A 16,941-nucleotide genomic window follows, 5' to 3' on the forward strand; every position below is an offset into this window, starting at 1 on the left:
TTGAACTGTTTCCCGCTTCGCTTCGTCATTTCCTTCATTGAATCCTCATCTTGCTTCACGTAAAGGGTTGGTAGTGGGCTGAATACGCCCGATAATTAATCGAACCGTCGAGGTCGACGATAACACCGCTCGGTTATCCCGATAGTACGGAACGGGTCGCTTAAGTGGCCCGTGTCCGAAGTCGACCTGCGGCGAGGTGCGATCGCCCGGTCTACCCTCTGCGTGGGTACTTAGGTAGGTCGAATTTGGCGAGCAACCCTATCCCATGCGGGGGCTGATTGGCTCGATCGCGGCGAGACCGAAAGGTCCACCCGTGACTGGTTCCCGGCGTTGGTCCGAGAGGGTCACGACTGGATTGTCCGTCCGGTGGGCGACGTGCCGCGATTCGAGTTACGTGGCCGTCAGCACGCCGGCGGGCGCGAATCCGTAACAATATATATATATATATATATATATATATATATATATATATATATATATATATATATATATATATATATATATATATATATAGTTATTTGTGTGTGTTTGCATCATTTGCAAGAAGTGCTGAAAATCCATACACTCGGATATGATTGTGCCTGTTAAGACTACCGCAGTCGTCGTGTGTCGTGTTTGACACACGAGGTTGAATCTCCCACATTGGTCACAATCGGCTAAGATCGGCCTCGAATGTAGGATGTCATCACGGCGTCTCTGTGGTCATAGTCGTTCACATGTTATTATTGATCTGTCAGCAGCCTTTTATTTGTAGATTTTGTAGATTGTATGCATGTCTGTCTTGGGCGATGGTGTCCCAATTTTCAAGTGGGATTTCTGCAGGCTTAAGTTCGCATTTGTCGATGTCCTTGTTGCGCAGGCACTGTCCACCCTGTGTCCTACTCCCTGCACTCAGCTGACCAAACAAACAAATTTAGGTAACCTTGAACATTCCATGCACACCACGTGGCCAATCCAGCAGAGTTGTGTTTTGAGTAGGATAGTTTCCATATTGGGCATGTCTGTACACATGAGCACTTCTGTGTTTGTCATATTGTCTTTCCATTAGATTGCAAGGATATATCGGAGATGGTGTTATTAACCTCCGCCATCGAAGATCGGAGGTTACTGTTTTCACCCCTTTCTGTTTGTTTGTTTGCTTGTTTGTGAACAGTATTACGGAAAAACTCCTCGACGGATTTCGACGAAACTTGGTGGGGGGATTAGGTATGGTCCAAGGATAATGCCATTAGTTTTTGGACTTGGTCCAAAATCCAATATGGCTGCAATGGCGACCATTTTGAAAAATATTTGAATTTTTTTTTTTTTGCATTTCTACATGTTTTGAGTGATTTCCAACCCCCCGCCCCCCCAAAAAAAAATTTGCAACTTTTTTTCAACAAAATTTCGATTTTTTTTTTTTGCATTTCTACATTTTAAGTGATTTCCAATAAAAAACATGCCAAAATTATAATTGCGGCTGAATTTGGAACTTCAGGTGGATATACCCACTTAAAATCAATTTCTGTCTCAAGGAATCGAGTTATGACGAATGAATTGAGTATGTAAAAGTTAAAAGTAAAAGGGAAAGTTGCAAACTATAACTCTGTGAGCACTGTTGACGTCAAATTGAATGAATAGGATCAGGTTCACTTGAGTGACCCAGCAGTATTGGCGGCGGAGGTTTTGCACTCTCCCGAGTGGTCCCCCTCTCGTGAACCTCCACCATCGAAGATGGACGGAGGTTACTGTTTTCACCCCTGTCTGTTTGTTTGTTTGTTTGTTTGTGAACAGTATTACGGAAAAACTCCTGGACGGATTTCGACGAAACTTGGTGGGGGGATTAGGTTTGGTCCAAGGATCATGCCATGAGATTTTGGACTTGGTCCAAAGTCCAATATGGCCGCTATGGCGGCCATTTTGAAAAAAATATTTGAATTTTTGTTTTTGCATTTCTACATGTTTTAAGTGATTTCCAACCAAAAAAAAAAATTGTTAGAGAAAATAAAACAAAATGTTGCAACTTTTTTTCAAAAAAATTTCATTTTATTTGATAAATATTTTAATATTTTTTTTAGATTTCTACATGTTTTAAGTGATTTCCACCCAAAAAAAAAAATTTGTTAGAGAAAATAAAACAAAATGTTGCAACTTTTTTTCAAAAAAATTTCATTTTATCTGAAAAATATTTTAATTTTTTTTTTTTGCATTTCTACATGTTTTAAGTGATTTCCAACCCCCCAAAAAAATTTGTTAGAGAAAAAAAACAACAAATTTTGCAACTTTTTTTTCAAAAAAATTTCGATTTTATTTTTTTGGCATTTCTACATGCGCGTCGATCTCGTTTAGTTTATTCAATCGTGGTTCAGTAGAGTCTGATCCGTTTTGTCCTACAATGAATAGGATATCAGGTTCACTTGAGTGACCCAGCAGTATTGGCGGCAGAGGTTTTGCACTCTACCGAGTGCTCCCCTTCTAGTTGTAGATGTGCTAGTTTGCATGTGTGGCATCTATATGGTGTGAATGTCTCTGCTGGGTATAAGAATGTACTGAGGACAGCAGTCCGATCGACCTTATACTTTGTGGCAGTGAGAATGCCATGCTCTGACCAGATTATTTAATGGAGGATTACAAAAGCAGAGGTGGCAGCCTCAATGCATCTGGACAGCTCTGCATCTAAATGTAGCTGTTTTCATTCGATACAGAACTCCTCCACCACCAAGAGTGGTAATCCAGCTATATACACTGTAGGTTCATATTACTAGTCATTTGTCCTTCGTTGAAAAAGAACCTGTCTTTGTTATGTTGATTATAAGACCAAAGCTTGTGGCAGCAGTAGTGAAACGGTCAGACATTTCCTGGATCTCATCTTGGGAATGTGCTTCTCATACCGAGTCATCTGTGTATAAGATGTCACGTAGAAATATTTCTGGGATCTCACTCATGGCTTTCAGTGGAGCAAAATTGAATAATTTCCCATCAGATCTGGACTGCATGTATACACCATCTTCAAAGTCTTTTTAGGCATCCTTAAACACAGCAGCGAGGAAATAATGTGAACAAAGTAGGTGTGAGCTACACATCCCTGTTTGACTCTGTGGTTGACCAGGAATGGGTCTGAAGTCAGACTTCCAATCGAGACTTGTCCTTTCGTGTCTTTGTAAAACTGATGGACTATGGTGACAAACCTCTCTTGAAAACATTTTTTGGATAGAAGTGTCCATAAACCGGATCTGTCGATTGAATCAAATGGTTTGAAAAGGTCAATTAAAACAATGTAGAGTGGCACATGCGGTTCATTGACCTTTTCTTGTGGTTGCCTCAGTGTGAAAATCATGTGAATTGTAAAATGAGTCAAAGATAACGACCACTAAAGATAACGACCACTAAGGACAAGTATGCAATTTAGAGAGAGAGAAGGGTTGAAATGTAGACACAGGGATGGAGGAATGGGCTTGAGACACAGACATAGACCTGATTTACCAATGTTCTGAAACTGCCATGTTCTTTACCTCACCCTCTCGAACCCGACCTACATGACAACAGGAGAAAGCACAGCTACAGCAACAACATGCGGCTGTGACACAGGAAGTCCTCGACCTGCGTGAGGTTCTAAATTGGAAGGACAGGCGCATTGAGGTATATCTCTCACTCTCACTCTCACTATGCACCTGTAATCATAACATCAGAGCAAAAACCAACAGTTATCCCACCAAATGTGTCGGTGTCCAGGGCGTCATGCTTTATTTTAAAGGATTCCTGATGTCCTCGTTTAATAAAAAATTGTATGGTTGGAAAGCGAATGATCGATTTATTTAGAACAGAAATTTGTGTCCGTTTAATCATATTTATGCCTGTTGTAAAAGCCCGTCTTTCCTGGAGGGAAGAGGAAGAAGCAGGACCTGGAGCTTTAACACAGTGGTTCCGATGGTATGACAGCAGGAACCCTTTGGAATAAAATGGGACAGACACGGAAGGAGCACACAAAATTATACAGAGTAATCCTTGATGCAATATAAAAATATTAGTACAGCATAACATATTAACATATAGTACAGCATAACAAATATTAGTACATAACAGTACAGCGAAGGGGCACACAAAAACCGACAACCACATCCATGACAATAGCAGCGACGACGACAACAACAATCTATGGTGTGTATGTATATATATATATATATATATATATATATATATATATATATATATATATATATATATATATATATATAACACCATTATCTCTGTCTCTCTGTGGCTTTCTTTGTTGCTTCTGCATGGCTACATCTTTTAAGTTACAAACTCCAAACTCAGGATACAAATACAAGATTGTGTGGGAGGTAACATATGCTATGTGGCTGTGGCCTCACGCAGTGGTGTGGGGGGCGGAGGAGGGTGGGGGTGTAAATTATCTGTGTACATGTCTACCGTGTAGTACCACCTGGTGGTGGTGGCAGAGTGTATTACAATTTCCTTTTTTACTTGTGCAACACTGAGGTTGAAGCACTCTTCGCACAGTTAAATTTGTCCTCCTTCCTTTCTCACCCCCCCCCCCCTCCTCCTTCCAAACGAGTGGCCTGTTAAAGCCTGTCATCATGTGTGTGACATTTCTAGCTGGAAGAGACATCAGGACGAACAGGGGGGGGGGACAGAGGGATGGGGGCCTGTGGGGTGGGGTGGTGGGACATGAGGACAGGGAAGGGAGGAGGGGTTAAAGCACTCTATGCACAGGTTAATTTGGCAAACAGGACGATTAATTGGTCCAGCAGTGAAGCACCGGCTAGTCTAATATATAAAGCTTTCTTACCACGGACTGACTCACTGACTTGTATTTAAGATCGGTACCTTCTGGGTGACGTAGAAAGCTGAAATGTTGTGTGCCGATAGACATCGAAGCTGGTACACCAGGAAAAATCACAGAATCATCATACAACATCCATAAATGAAAATATAAATAAGTGAAAAAAATGCAGGTAAGCAACCCCAGACAATGGGGAAGCATGGTTCGTATGCTTACACAATATCTCACAAGGTGTAAGCATATACCCCACTAGTCTTTTAGAAAAGCTCAGCTTGTGTCTGTCTCAGAAGTGCCGTCCACTCTGCAGGCCACACCTTCCACCCTCTCCCCAGCATCACAAGCACTGCCCATTAGGCAGGCCAGCCGGCCAGAAACCCGCCGCACAAAGCCGCACCACATTTTGGGACCTCAAACACAGTTACTTTCTGCCTGACGGACACAGTGACGTTTTTGCTCACCAGAACTTGTGAGGCTTGCAATGACTGTTACAAGTGGCTCAGAAGCCTGCCTCACAAAGCCACGCCACATTTGGAAACCTCAAAAGCAGTTGCTTTCTGTTTGCCAGACAAAATTGAGAAAGGGAAGAAATGGGGAACTCGCTGGAAAAGGGAACTTTCCAGACTCTGTAGCATTGTGGTTTGATTGTCTGCTCAGAGTCTGGTAGGTCGGCCGTTCGATTTTGACCTTGACCAAATCATACCAAAAATGAAAAATGGCACACGGTGTTTCCTTACTCGGCGCTCAGAATTTGGAGGGTTGGGCATGTATGAACCCCGTGGATGGTGTCTCATCAGGATTGGGGGTGGGGGAGGGGGAACGGAAGTGAGGAAAGGGGAGATTTCTCCTTAATTGCCATGCTGACTGCAGAGAGAAAATAAGTGACGTCATAAGATGGTGTTTCCAGCACCAAGAGTGCTCTGAGAAGTTGCTTCACCTTCCACAAGGTCACCAGCTGTGTTTGTCTGATGCTTAATTCAGTCAAGTCCTGTGTTGTCTGGTGTCTGTCTGAATGTGTGTATGTGATTTGTGTGGCATCTCCTCCATGAGCCTTAAACCCCTTTAAAAAAACATGATTTGAGGTGAAGGGGCTTAAATAAGGAATGTGAAGGGGGTGGGAGAGACAGACACAGAGAGACACGTTTTGAGGAGATGGAATTAAGGAGAGCGTAAAGAAAGAAAGAATGGGCTGACAGGATGACCTAGCCTAGAGGTACGCACACTCACCTCTCAGCTGTCTAGCCTGGGTTTGAATCCCAACTCAGGTATAAACTGTAATCCCTATGTTTCACAAGCAGGGTGATTCATCAATGTGTGTGCCATCCCTTGGATGGGCATTAAACTGGGAGTCCTGTCTCCCAGCATTCGTTGGTGGATATTCAAGACCGCACAGTGTCCTTTGCGAAGAGTAGGCAAGCTATCGCCGGTACCATGGCCAAATTACAAATTCCTGCCCCAATCTCCAGAGGGTTTTGCATCAGCAGCACAGCCACACTCTCAGCCAATGATGCAACCCACAGCCTTGTGCTGCATCCGAACGAATAAGTTATCAGCCTTGACAAAGATTATGCACACACTTATAAAGTACCAGATGACCCGTGAACCCGTTGGGTTCCCGTTGTGACAGCGGTTGATAAAAAATCATTTCAAAAAAAAGAAAGAGGATAGCACCAGCGCACTATACTGCTGAGGTTGTTTGCATTGATCAAATTCTCCGGAAGAGTACTTGACTGAATCGGGAATTGATTTTTGAATAATTTTTTCGTTGCCCGATTTGAATGAAACTTGATACTACACACCTCAGGAGACTGGTGAGTAAATTGGGCCGAAAATTTTTGCGCTATCGTGTACCGTTTTGGCTGTATTTTGGGAACATACTGTTACGGAAATGGCCCTTAGGTCAGGTCAGGTATGGGAGCATGTGCCAGAACAGCGCGTCGCTGCGTCCACTTTCCATCGGTACTCCAGGAGCCTCCGTCTGGCCATCCCCCAGGCAGATGCCAGGCCCATCCCCATCTCCTTGAGATGGTGGTCAACCTGCTGCAACCATGAGGCACGTGGTCGGCCCACTGGCCTCCTCCACTCATGAGACTCCCTCGCTGAGAGAATCTGGTGAGCAGGATCAGCATCAGGAAAACGAGCCACATGTCCATACAGCCGCAACTGACGCTCACGGACTATGCAGGTAACAAATCTCATCTGAGTCTCTCTCAGCAACCGCTCGTTGGACACAAAATCCGACCAGCGATAGCCAAGGATTCTCCGAAGACACCTGGTACCAAAGGAATTAAGTCTCCGTCTCAGATCCTTGGTCAGAGTCCAAGTCTCGCACCCATAGAGCAAGACTGGAAGTACCAAGGACCTGAAGACTCGGACTTTCGTCCTCCCACACAGGTACCGGCAGCGCCACACCCCATGATCCAGTGAATCCATGACTCCCCAGGCCCGACCCAGACGTCTATTGACCTCTGACTCACAGCCAGCAGAGACATGAATATCACTGCCAAGGTAAGTGAATCTCTCCACGACCTCAACATCCTCACCACAAACAGACACAGACAGGACAGCAGCATCCAAGATGTCACCGAAAGCCTGGATCTTAGTTTTGACCCAAGAAACCCATAATCCCAGTGGCTCCGACTCTTCATTCAGCACCTCGAGGGCCCCCAAAAGGATGTCTAAAGTCTCCGCAAAGATGACTGCATCGTCTGCAAAATCAAGGTCCGAGATCTTGACATTCCCAAACGATGCACCGCAACTTGATCTCTCCGACATCCTCCCTAAAATCCAGTCCATACAAGTGCTGAAAAGTGTGGGGGCAAGTACACATCCCTGACGAACTCCAGTAACAACTGGAAATAAGTCAGAGATGGTACCACCACACTTCACAGCACTCTCAGAACCAGAGTAGAGTTCAGAGATCAGATCGATCAGTTTTGGTGGCACCCCACGAAGACCAAGAATCCTCCAGAGGACATCCCGATTCACTGAATCGAACGCTTTTCAGAGATCAACATAGGCTGCAAGCAGCCCCTGCCGAAACTCTCGTCTGCGTTCGGTGAGGACACGAAGTGCAAGGATATGGTCAATCGTTGACCTCTTTGGTGTAAAGCCTGACTGCTCTGGACGCTGGTGCTCAAGCAGATGGTGGCGTACCCTTTCAAGAATTATCCAAGCAAAGACCTTGCCCGGCACTGAGAGCAGCGTCACCCCTCGGTAGTTGTTGCAGTCTTGGCGATCACCCTTCCCTTTCCAGAGAGGGACAACAAGGCCCCTCTTCCAGTCAGTTGGGATGATGCCTGTGTTCCAGGCAGAGCACAAAACTGCATGCAACGACATGAGTGCAGCATTTCCACCAGCCTTGAGAAGTTCGGCATGGATGCCACAAATCCCTGGAGCTTTGCCCCGTTTCAACTGGTTCACCGCAGCCCGTGTTTCCACAAGCGTAGGTGGACCACAGTTGATTCGAGGGTCAGCAACAGGGATTGTAACACCCTTGACGTCCAACTCGACAGCTGGGGGATCAGCCTGGTACAACCGCTCAAAGTAACCGGCCCAGCAGGCCTTCACTTCGGACTCCTCTGTCAAGAGCCTACCACTCTCTGCTCAAACTGCAGTGCTCCGAGGGACGGGCTTGGATGAACGTAATGCGCGAATTCCCCTGTAAGCGGGACGAGAATCACCTGTCCACAGGTGATGCTCTACCCCCTCACAGATTCCTCGCACATAGGCCTCCTTGTCCTCCCTCAGTGCACGTACAGTTTTACGCCTCAGCTCCCTGAACAGCTCAGCTCTGCCATTCAGCCTGGCCCTGTGACTCTGGTCAATGGTATCCAGTGTCCCTTGAGAGACAAAATTCTTCTTTGCCCTGCGGTGAGTTCCAAGACATCCACCGGCAACATCAAGGACGGTGGTCTTAAAGGCGCTCCACAACTCTTCAGGACCCCCCAAAGCACCCAGACCCCCAAGTGTCCACTCAGCCTGTTCGCAAACTCCTCAGCTACTCTCTCATCCCTGAGCTTGGCAACATCCAGCCTAGGCTGGGATGGTACCATTCTCCAGGATTTAAGGTGCAGCTTTAGAGTTGCTACAACAAGCCTGTGGTCAGTATTGAGGAACTGAGCACTCCGGTAGACCCTGCAGTTCTGGATCATCCTCCAACGACCGTCAATGAGGACATGGTCAATCTCCTTTGCCACACCGCCAGCGTTGGAATACCAAGTCCAGCGATGAGCTTGTGGGCGCTGAAACCATGAACCAGCCACCCTAAGTCCATGACTTCTTGCAAAGTCAAGGAACTTAGTGCTATTCTGGTTCATAGTTCCTGACCCATGGGGACCAACACACACCTCATAACCATCCCTATCAGTTCCAGTCAATGCATTGAAATCCCCCAAGACTAGAAGTGTATCTCGTCTGGGGCACTGATCAACCACAGACTCGAGTGTGGCGTAGAATGCATCCTTCACGGTGAGATCACTCGCCTCAGTCGGAGCATAAACAGAGACCACGGAAATGACACCTAAAGAGTGACGAATCCTTAATCTCATAATACGCTCGTTGACCGGTGTTACCTCAATTTTCATTGGGGTCAGCTTATTGGACACAGCTACAGCAACTCCTTGGGTATGGTAACCATCAAAGCGACCAGACCAATTGTAGGTGTAACCACCCACCATTATCTCGCCGCAATCCGGTCTCCGAACCTCAGAGAGAGCTGCAATCCCGATGTCCAAACGCTTGAGCTCAGATGATAACAGAGACAGGTGATCATCCTCTCTTAGGGATAGGACATTCCAGGCACCCACCCGAAGGGACCGCCTCAGGTTAACCCAAGGAGACCGCCGTCTGGTGGACGACACCTCAGCACCACTCCGACACACTCTCCCGCAATCTGACCCAGGGATGTTACCCCGTGGTTTCCCTCCTATCAAAGATTGGGGGTCCCGAAGGCTTTGCCCCAATCCCGTCATCCGGTGAGCTGCCCTGCGAAGGGAAGCTGCACAGGAGGTACTCCCACGGAGTGGGTTTTCAGATTTTTTGCGTTTTTGCGTTTTGCGGAATGAAGGGTTTTACGGTGGCCGGAGTGCAAATCCTGCCACCAACCTCCTAATAAGAAGTAACCCAACTGCAGGAGGACGTCTGCAGACACAGTTGGGCACTAGATATGGATGGCCGTTGGCTCACAAGGAGCTCCTCCGCCCTTTGATAGGTTTTGTTTTTAATCCTGCTGGGTGTCCATATCCAAACACCCTCCTCACCAGAAAACCTGGTGGGGGAGACGGTTTAGTCGCCGACAACCCGACCATGGAACAGGTTAGTACAGGTTTACATGGTACCTGTAGCAGGTCACAGATCGAACCTGACCTGACAATTGCCCTTAGTGTGCAATTAAATATAGGATTAGCCCAGATTCCCCATTAAATGCATGTTTAGCCTGGTTGCTCGGTAAATGGACGTTACATGTGTGTCGGGAGGTGTAAGAGGCTGTTCATTGTTCATACATTGGTGGTGGACCGAGAGCTTCTTCTTCCTTCCTCTCTCCGGACAATAGTCCCCGCCCAGCGCTCTGAGGGGGAGTGGCCTAAAAAAGGAAGTGAAACTGAAGGGAGGAGCTAGTCGGCTTTGAGGCGAGCGAGCGCCGGATCGGCAGTAAGAGGAACTGCCTGAGCCACGAGAAGCGGCGCGCCCCTAACAGAAAGAAGAAGTGAAAACTGCAGTCGGCTTTGAGGCGAGACGGAAACTGAGCGTGCCGAATCTGCCATTTGGCAGTCAGAGAAACAACCTGCGCGTCGAGTCTGCCATTTTGGCAGTGCGAGAGGCCGCCTGCACGTCGAGTCGGGAGATCGACTTTGTGGAGGAGGGGTTTTGGCCGGCGGTGCCTCCTCGGCCACGGATCCGCCTGCGGAGCCCAACACCCCGATTTGGCCTGACCTGGTGAACAGGCCAAGCCTGGACTTGCATACTGGACCTTGTGAAAAGCCAGCTGGAGCATACCATAGATCTTCCGCTCTTGTGCCGTCGACCTTATGGGGGCTGAGCGCGCTGAGGCTGCGTGTGTGAGCGGTGCGACAAAAGGACAAGCGCCATTTTGCCATGCGGCGTGTTTGAGCTGGGTGCTCGAATCTGTTGACATCGGCTTGTCACGAGCTGCATTCGTGCCTTTGACACTTTTCCTCTCGTCCATGAGGCATCACCAAGTACTCTGTGTCTTGTCTGCATGCTGTCCATGTCTTGTCTGCATGTTGTTTAAGGTTTATCTCATGAGGGTCCCCTTCGAAACCCGTAATCCTTAGCTCTCTAGTTAAGAGCGGGTTATAGATTGATTATAACATTGTCGTGAATGCTTTGCTGGTGTTGTGTTCCCCCATGTGTCCCCAATAAATCTGGCTGATTCATATGAAGTTGCCGCTTTGGGTTTGTTCGTGCCGTGCTGAGAAACAATTCGCTCGATTGGTATATAAAACCAAAACGGTTACGGACAGGGAGACTCCGCTTGGTCTCTGACAAATCTAGTCTGTAGCCGGGGGATATTCCCCCAGCTGGCAAGGCACAGGTGTATTTTGGTATCGTGATCTGAGTCGCGTGACCCGAGAATTGTGCCGAACCAGCCGGCGGTATAACCCCGGAGACGGCGGTGGTTAAGTGACGCCGAATATTCAGCATTTGGCTGTCGAGAGTAGGGTGCGAAAACCCAAACTGGTTACGGACAGTGATTGATATCACTCGTCCGAATCCCACCACCGCTGAATCCGTAACAATACTGTACATACATACATACATACATACATACATACATACATACATACATACATACATACAAGATGAAAGTTTTAGTAATATAATATAGATGCTGTTTACTTGGGAATGATTCATTCAATGTTCTTATCTGCTGTTTTTTGAACTGTGATCTTTATTTTCCAATAACTTGTTTATTATTTGATATTTAACGAAATGCAAAATGATATCCCTCTTTCAAACCATTATTTTATTTTTAATATCCACGCAGCATTCCATGAGATGTCATACTGCCTGTAGAGGGCACTATAGTCCTGGTGCTCTCTCATGTGGTAATATACAGTAGTACTAAGGGCAACATATGCTCTCGTCGTGCAATCTCTCATGGTATGGAGTCTTGGTCCTATCACAGTATGCTAACTACTGTGGCTTGATAGCACAATGGGATCCAGATGAAGCTTTGTGCTGTATATTGTGGTATGATAGTACTCATGGCATCACATCCTGTCTTGGTACTATGTGATGTATTGTTATGTATTGTGATATGCTGTCTTGCTGCCATCATACGAAGAATCCTTAAAATTATAACCAAAAGACATCCGATGAACACCACCACAAGTTACCTGGCCAGAACACTATCTTTAACTAGAAAGGCACTCGGTGGAGCGCATACCTCCGCCACATAATGCCTGATCCATGAGAACATATCAGGCCCAATATATTTTTGAAACGTCATGCTATATATCGTTTTTGGCCCTATCTCTCAATGGTGAATAATTACTTTAGAAATTAAATAATTCTAGTATCCAGATCCAGATTCAGATCTTCACCAAAATCTAATCAGTTCGTCCTTGTCACACATACAACCTGCCCCCCCCCCCCCCCAAATTTCATCCGGATCCGTCCACAACTTTTTGAGATATCCTGCACACGAATAGACAGACAAACAAACAGACAGAGGGGGGTGAAAACATAACCTCCTTCACCTTTGGTGGTGGAGGTTATAATGTCTCATTCTTGGAAATTAATGCAATGCCCCCTGGTATAGAACAGGTGTTTGTAATTTAATCAGGCTATGGTGCTCAATGAACGACTTACTCTTTATCTTTATTTTATTTTGCTTTCAAAATGTACTGATTATATATTTATTTATTTATATATAAAATCACACACAAGTAAATACTAATAGATATTATGGCCGGCTTAAGTTACCATCTGGAAGGCAGTGTACGTTTTGATGCTGTGCCTTCTGCACAAAGCACCACAATGAGAGCCAATAGTCAGGTTGGCAATCGAATTTTAACGAAGCAGTTCAACGGTGAATCCGTCACCTCTCTCAGCTATCATCTCATCCCAGGAAAGACATAATATGGTGAAATGTGTGCTGTTGTTTCATTTTCTGCATCTTTTTCTTTGTAGGCTTTGGAGAGACAGAGAGATTATGGGGTTGAAAATTTGGAGGGGACTGCACACAGCAATGCCAAGGTACAGAGCTCCACACATGGGTGGGTTTCTTTTATACCTGGTAGGTCTCCGTTCCACCTCCTAAAACTCACCCACGTGCGGAGATAGCCGCCAACAACAGCAATTTGTGTGTGCGTGCGTGCGCACACACACACACACACACACACACACACACGGACGCACACAAAGGTGGATACTTTGAGACCTGGGAGGGTTCCGCCAACCAACGACACACACACATAACCATGCTCGTGTTTGTGTGTGTGCGCATGACTGTATTTGGTGAATAATGCTGTTGTTTTTGTGTGTTTGCAGAATGCTAGCATGAAACATCACTCTGATCTGGAGTGTAATGGAGAGGTGTCTACAACAAGAGAATCCAGTCCATTTGTGGAAAATCTGTTCCAGGGTTTGGATTCCGGCCCAGAATCTGTGCTCGGTAAGACAGCAGATGCAAAGTACTGTGAGGTGGTGCAATGACAGGTATGGGAGGGAGAACAGGGATCTTATCGAACCATAATGATCTTCAATGTATTGCCTACTATGTTTCCTAATTCTTGACAATATCACTTTCACTTCATCCTTTCGATACCACAATGCATCCTGGCCTCTATTTTGAGTCTCGGGATTGTGATTTAAAGGCTGCGGTCATTCTGGTTCACAATGAAGCCTTTCTAAGACGTTTTTCAATGCAAATTAACCTTCCGTAGACGTGCGGATAAGAACACTTTTGGAGGAGAAGAAGACCCTGCAAGAAGAGGTGTGGAGAAAGATCTTCAACTGTTCTTTAGACATCTTACTCTCAAACACCAGAGAGACACAGACACACATGCATACATGTAAAAAAAATTTTGGAAGCCGTCAGACATGTGGAACGACAATTCAGACGTCTTCTAAAGCTATCTAGAGAAACACGATGATATGACAAAGAATATCCTCATTGCCTTTGATTTATTATTTAGTCTTTAGAATGCAGCGGAACACTCTACTTTACCGTCTGGATGCAATGCATTGCACAGGTGTTAATGCATAAAGGGGCACTACTGTATGGGTTTGCTAGTCGTGAGAATAAAGGGGAGAGACACAATGGATAGGGAAGTTGCAAAAACAGTCTTGTAACATGGCATGACAGTAGAACTTCTATGAGAGGTCAAAAAGTAGTTTGTACATGAAAGCTTCTGTGCCAACATGTTCTTGAGATGGAAGCACTACCCATATAATTTAAAGACTATGACGAGTGTGTAAAACTGACATGAGTACCAACTGAGCAGCACTCGGTCACGGATGTGAGAGGGGTTTGTTGAATGGCTCCCGAAGGGATTATTATTTTCAAGTCGTTTTTTTTTTTTTCCTCGATGGAAATTCCCGTGATACTCCAAGGATGTTAGGCTAGAAGATGGAAATTCCCATGATGGTTCAAGGAGCTATGAGATGGGAATTCCCAGGATAGTCCAACGATGTAAGCTCCAAGGTTCCTACAAGTTGCTTATTCCTCAACATCGATAGGTTCGAGTATCGAAATGGATGCGCGTTATCCACACATGTGTGTTCCTCTTATCGTTCAGGATCGGTTTGCATTGTCTCTCAGATGTTTTCACAGGAGAAAAAAAAAAAATTCGCTGCCAGTCCATCCTGCCATAGATTATTTACTGTGGCTGTCCAGGTGTGCAGCTTACGAACGGAGCTCGAGAAGGTCGGCATACACGGCGTGATGGAGCGAAGGGAAACCGCAAACGGGCTTGATTTAGCCATTTTGGATAACCAACGTGAGCTTTAAACTTCCTGCTGCCCTTTTGCTTCCTTTCAACCTCAACACCTCCTTGATAACTTTGCTGTGATGTCTTTACTGCAAAATGGTCTTCCTATAACATTGCTTTGTTTTTACCTCGTGTTCTTTGATTTTACCCGAAAGTTGGCTGGAGCAGCTGTAAACTAGCTAAAGGCTGCCCACTGCCTAGTTTTGTGTGCTACAGACTATCCACATATTACATACGCAGAACTGCAGAATTTTGAACCCTTTGCTTCTATTCCGAACCCTATTTTCTCAATCCCAAATGCCATCTCACTTGATGCATCGGATCTTTTCTGATTGCCCTCAATGGTGGTGATTGTCACGGTACAATTCGTAAGGGGCCATTTATTTATTACCTCCGCCACCTAAGGTGGACGGAGGTTATGTTTTCACTCCTATTTTGGTTATTTGTTCGTCTGTGAGCAGGATATGTCAAAAAGTTATTGACGGATTCAGACAAAACTTGGTGGACAGGTTGGTTGTGTGACAACGATGAACCAATTAGATTTCGGTGAAGATCTGGACCTGGATACGAGAATTTTTAAGTGATTCTTCACCTTTGAGAGATAGGGCCAAAAACGATACCTCGCATGATATCTTAAAAAGTTGTGGATGAGTTGGGTAGGTGACAGGAACAAGCCGATTCGATTTTGGTTGAGGTCCATATGCAGATTCAGCCCATCAGCGGGATACAAAACGTAGACTTTTCAGTGTGGCGGAGGTATGCGCTCTACCGAGTGCCATTCTAGTTGCACGTGTACTGGGGTTGTGGGGGTGTTGCTGAAGTCATAAAATTAAAATTGAGAAAAAGGTAGGATGGTTGGCGTGAGAAGGGAAATAAGTTAGGGAGATGCTAGGAGTAAGGGGAAGCATACAAGGAGGTTGGGGGTGAGGGATGGTCAAAAATTCCTGAACATTTGTGTGTGCAATCGCGAGTGCTTGTTCAGACCACATGTAGCTGGAAAGCCTAAGACAAACCATATTGAATTACATCATGACTTGCTAGTCTTTGTGAAGGCTCGAGTCAACAGACAAGTTCAACAAGGGATTTGCCACGTGAAAGCCGATAAGAGTACGTCAACTGTCGTGGGATGTGAGGTGCAGCTGTCATTTCGACTGGTAGCTCGGAGTGGTTAACGTTTGAAACGTCAGCTGCGCCTCGCTTCCTGCGGCGGTGAACATACTCTTATCGGCGATCAAGTGATAAAATCTGAATACATTTTGTTGGATTACGAGATGCGCCGGTAATCAGTAAGGATATAATGTGATCCTGAAGGTTGACCGTTGATAGGTCCTAATATGGTGGTTTTAATACATTGCAAGAATTCCTCAATAAATTTTGACGTGGAAACCGAGCTGCCCAGGACAGCCTGTTGTTCCTCGAACCTTTTCTGCAGCATGCAGGTCTGATGACTGGTGGCCTACTCGTATTGTAACACCTCGTCGTTGAATGGATATATGATCAACATGAATGCACGTGAACATTGTCAGACATATTCTTTCGATACTCCTCGGATATCACGTTAACTTGGAGATGTCGGACAAAGCGACAAAATATGGGACTTGAGCCTGCTGCGACAGCATCATCATGAGACAAGTGCTCAGATGGAACCAACAGACAAATCTTGTCTATCCTTGAACATTTGTGATTTTCTACTCTGTGACCGATGGATCCATGCTCTCGATCACTACTGTTCTTTATGCTCTCAGAGTTTATTTTATTTGTGGGTTTTCCCCTAATTTCTCTAGAAATCAGATTAACTGAGCAGACTATATATGGCAAACTGCATTGGACCCCACTATTCATGCTTCTTCAGTTCTATTACATGTTTGACCTTGGCCTCATGCATGCTATGCTGTCAGTCATTGGCATCATCACTGCAGTTCCTGTTTCCAAAGTGAATGTCAAGTCTTTGTACTTCACAACTACCTTCATAGGGGTATAACACAGCAGTGCAACATATTCTCTTGTGCTCTTTGCCCATTTACTGCCGACAGCTTATCTTAAATCCTATAAGATCTTAGAAGGGAAACAGAACCGAGCCTGGTTTGTACTTGGATCTGCTCTGTTCTTGTGTATGGCAGCTTGGCTGCCGGGTAGCTATCATTTCTTGGAAGCGTGGCTGTGCCGCTGATGCCCTGCCTCTCCACCAGAACACTGGTATTC

At 45.6% G+C, this 16,941-nt stretch overlaps 1 protein-coding gene across 6 annotated transcripts in view; it reads left to right on the top strand.

Moving 5' to 3' along the window:
• Window positions 1-16,941, top strand: part of LOC147014079 (leucine-rich repeat flightless-interacting protein 2-like) — an 87,335-nt gene that overhangs the window by 59,011 nt on the left and 11,383 nt on the right. For 5 of the 6 annotated variants that reach the window (XM_085851729.1, XM_085851725.1, XM_085851727.1 and 2 more), the window contains 5 exons: window positions 3,526-3,618; window positions 12,938-13,003; window positions 13,298-13,421; window positions 13,693-13,742; window positions 14,646-14,748. In XM_085851729.1, the coding sequence (XP_085707855.1) occupies window positions 3,526-3,618; window positions 12,938-13,003; window positions 13,298-13,421; window positions 13,693-13,742; window positions 14,646-14,748 (436 nt within the window). The remainder of the gene's footprint in view (window positions 1-3,525; window positions 3,619-12,937; window positions 13,004-13,297; window positions 13,422-13,692; window positions 13,743-14,645; window positions 14,749-16,941) is intronic. The other variant, XM_085851728.1, reaches the window with a different exon arrangement.

This window comes from Eptatretus burgeri, chromosome 13 (genome assembly GCF_056783735.1).
Source record: "Eptatretus burgeri isolate ZD-2024b chromosome 13, Ebu_testis_v1, whole genome shotgun sequence".
NCBI lineage: Eukaryota > Metazoa > Chordata > Myxini > Myxiniformes > Myxinidae > Eptatretus > Eptatretus burgeri.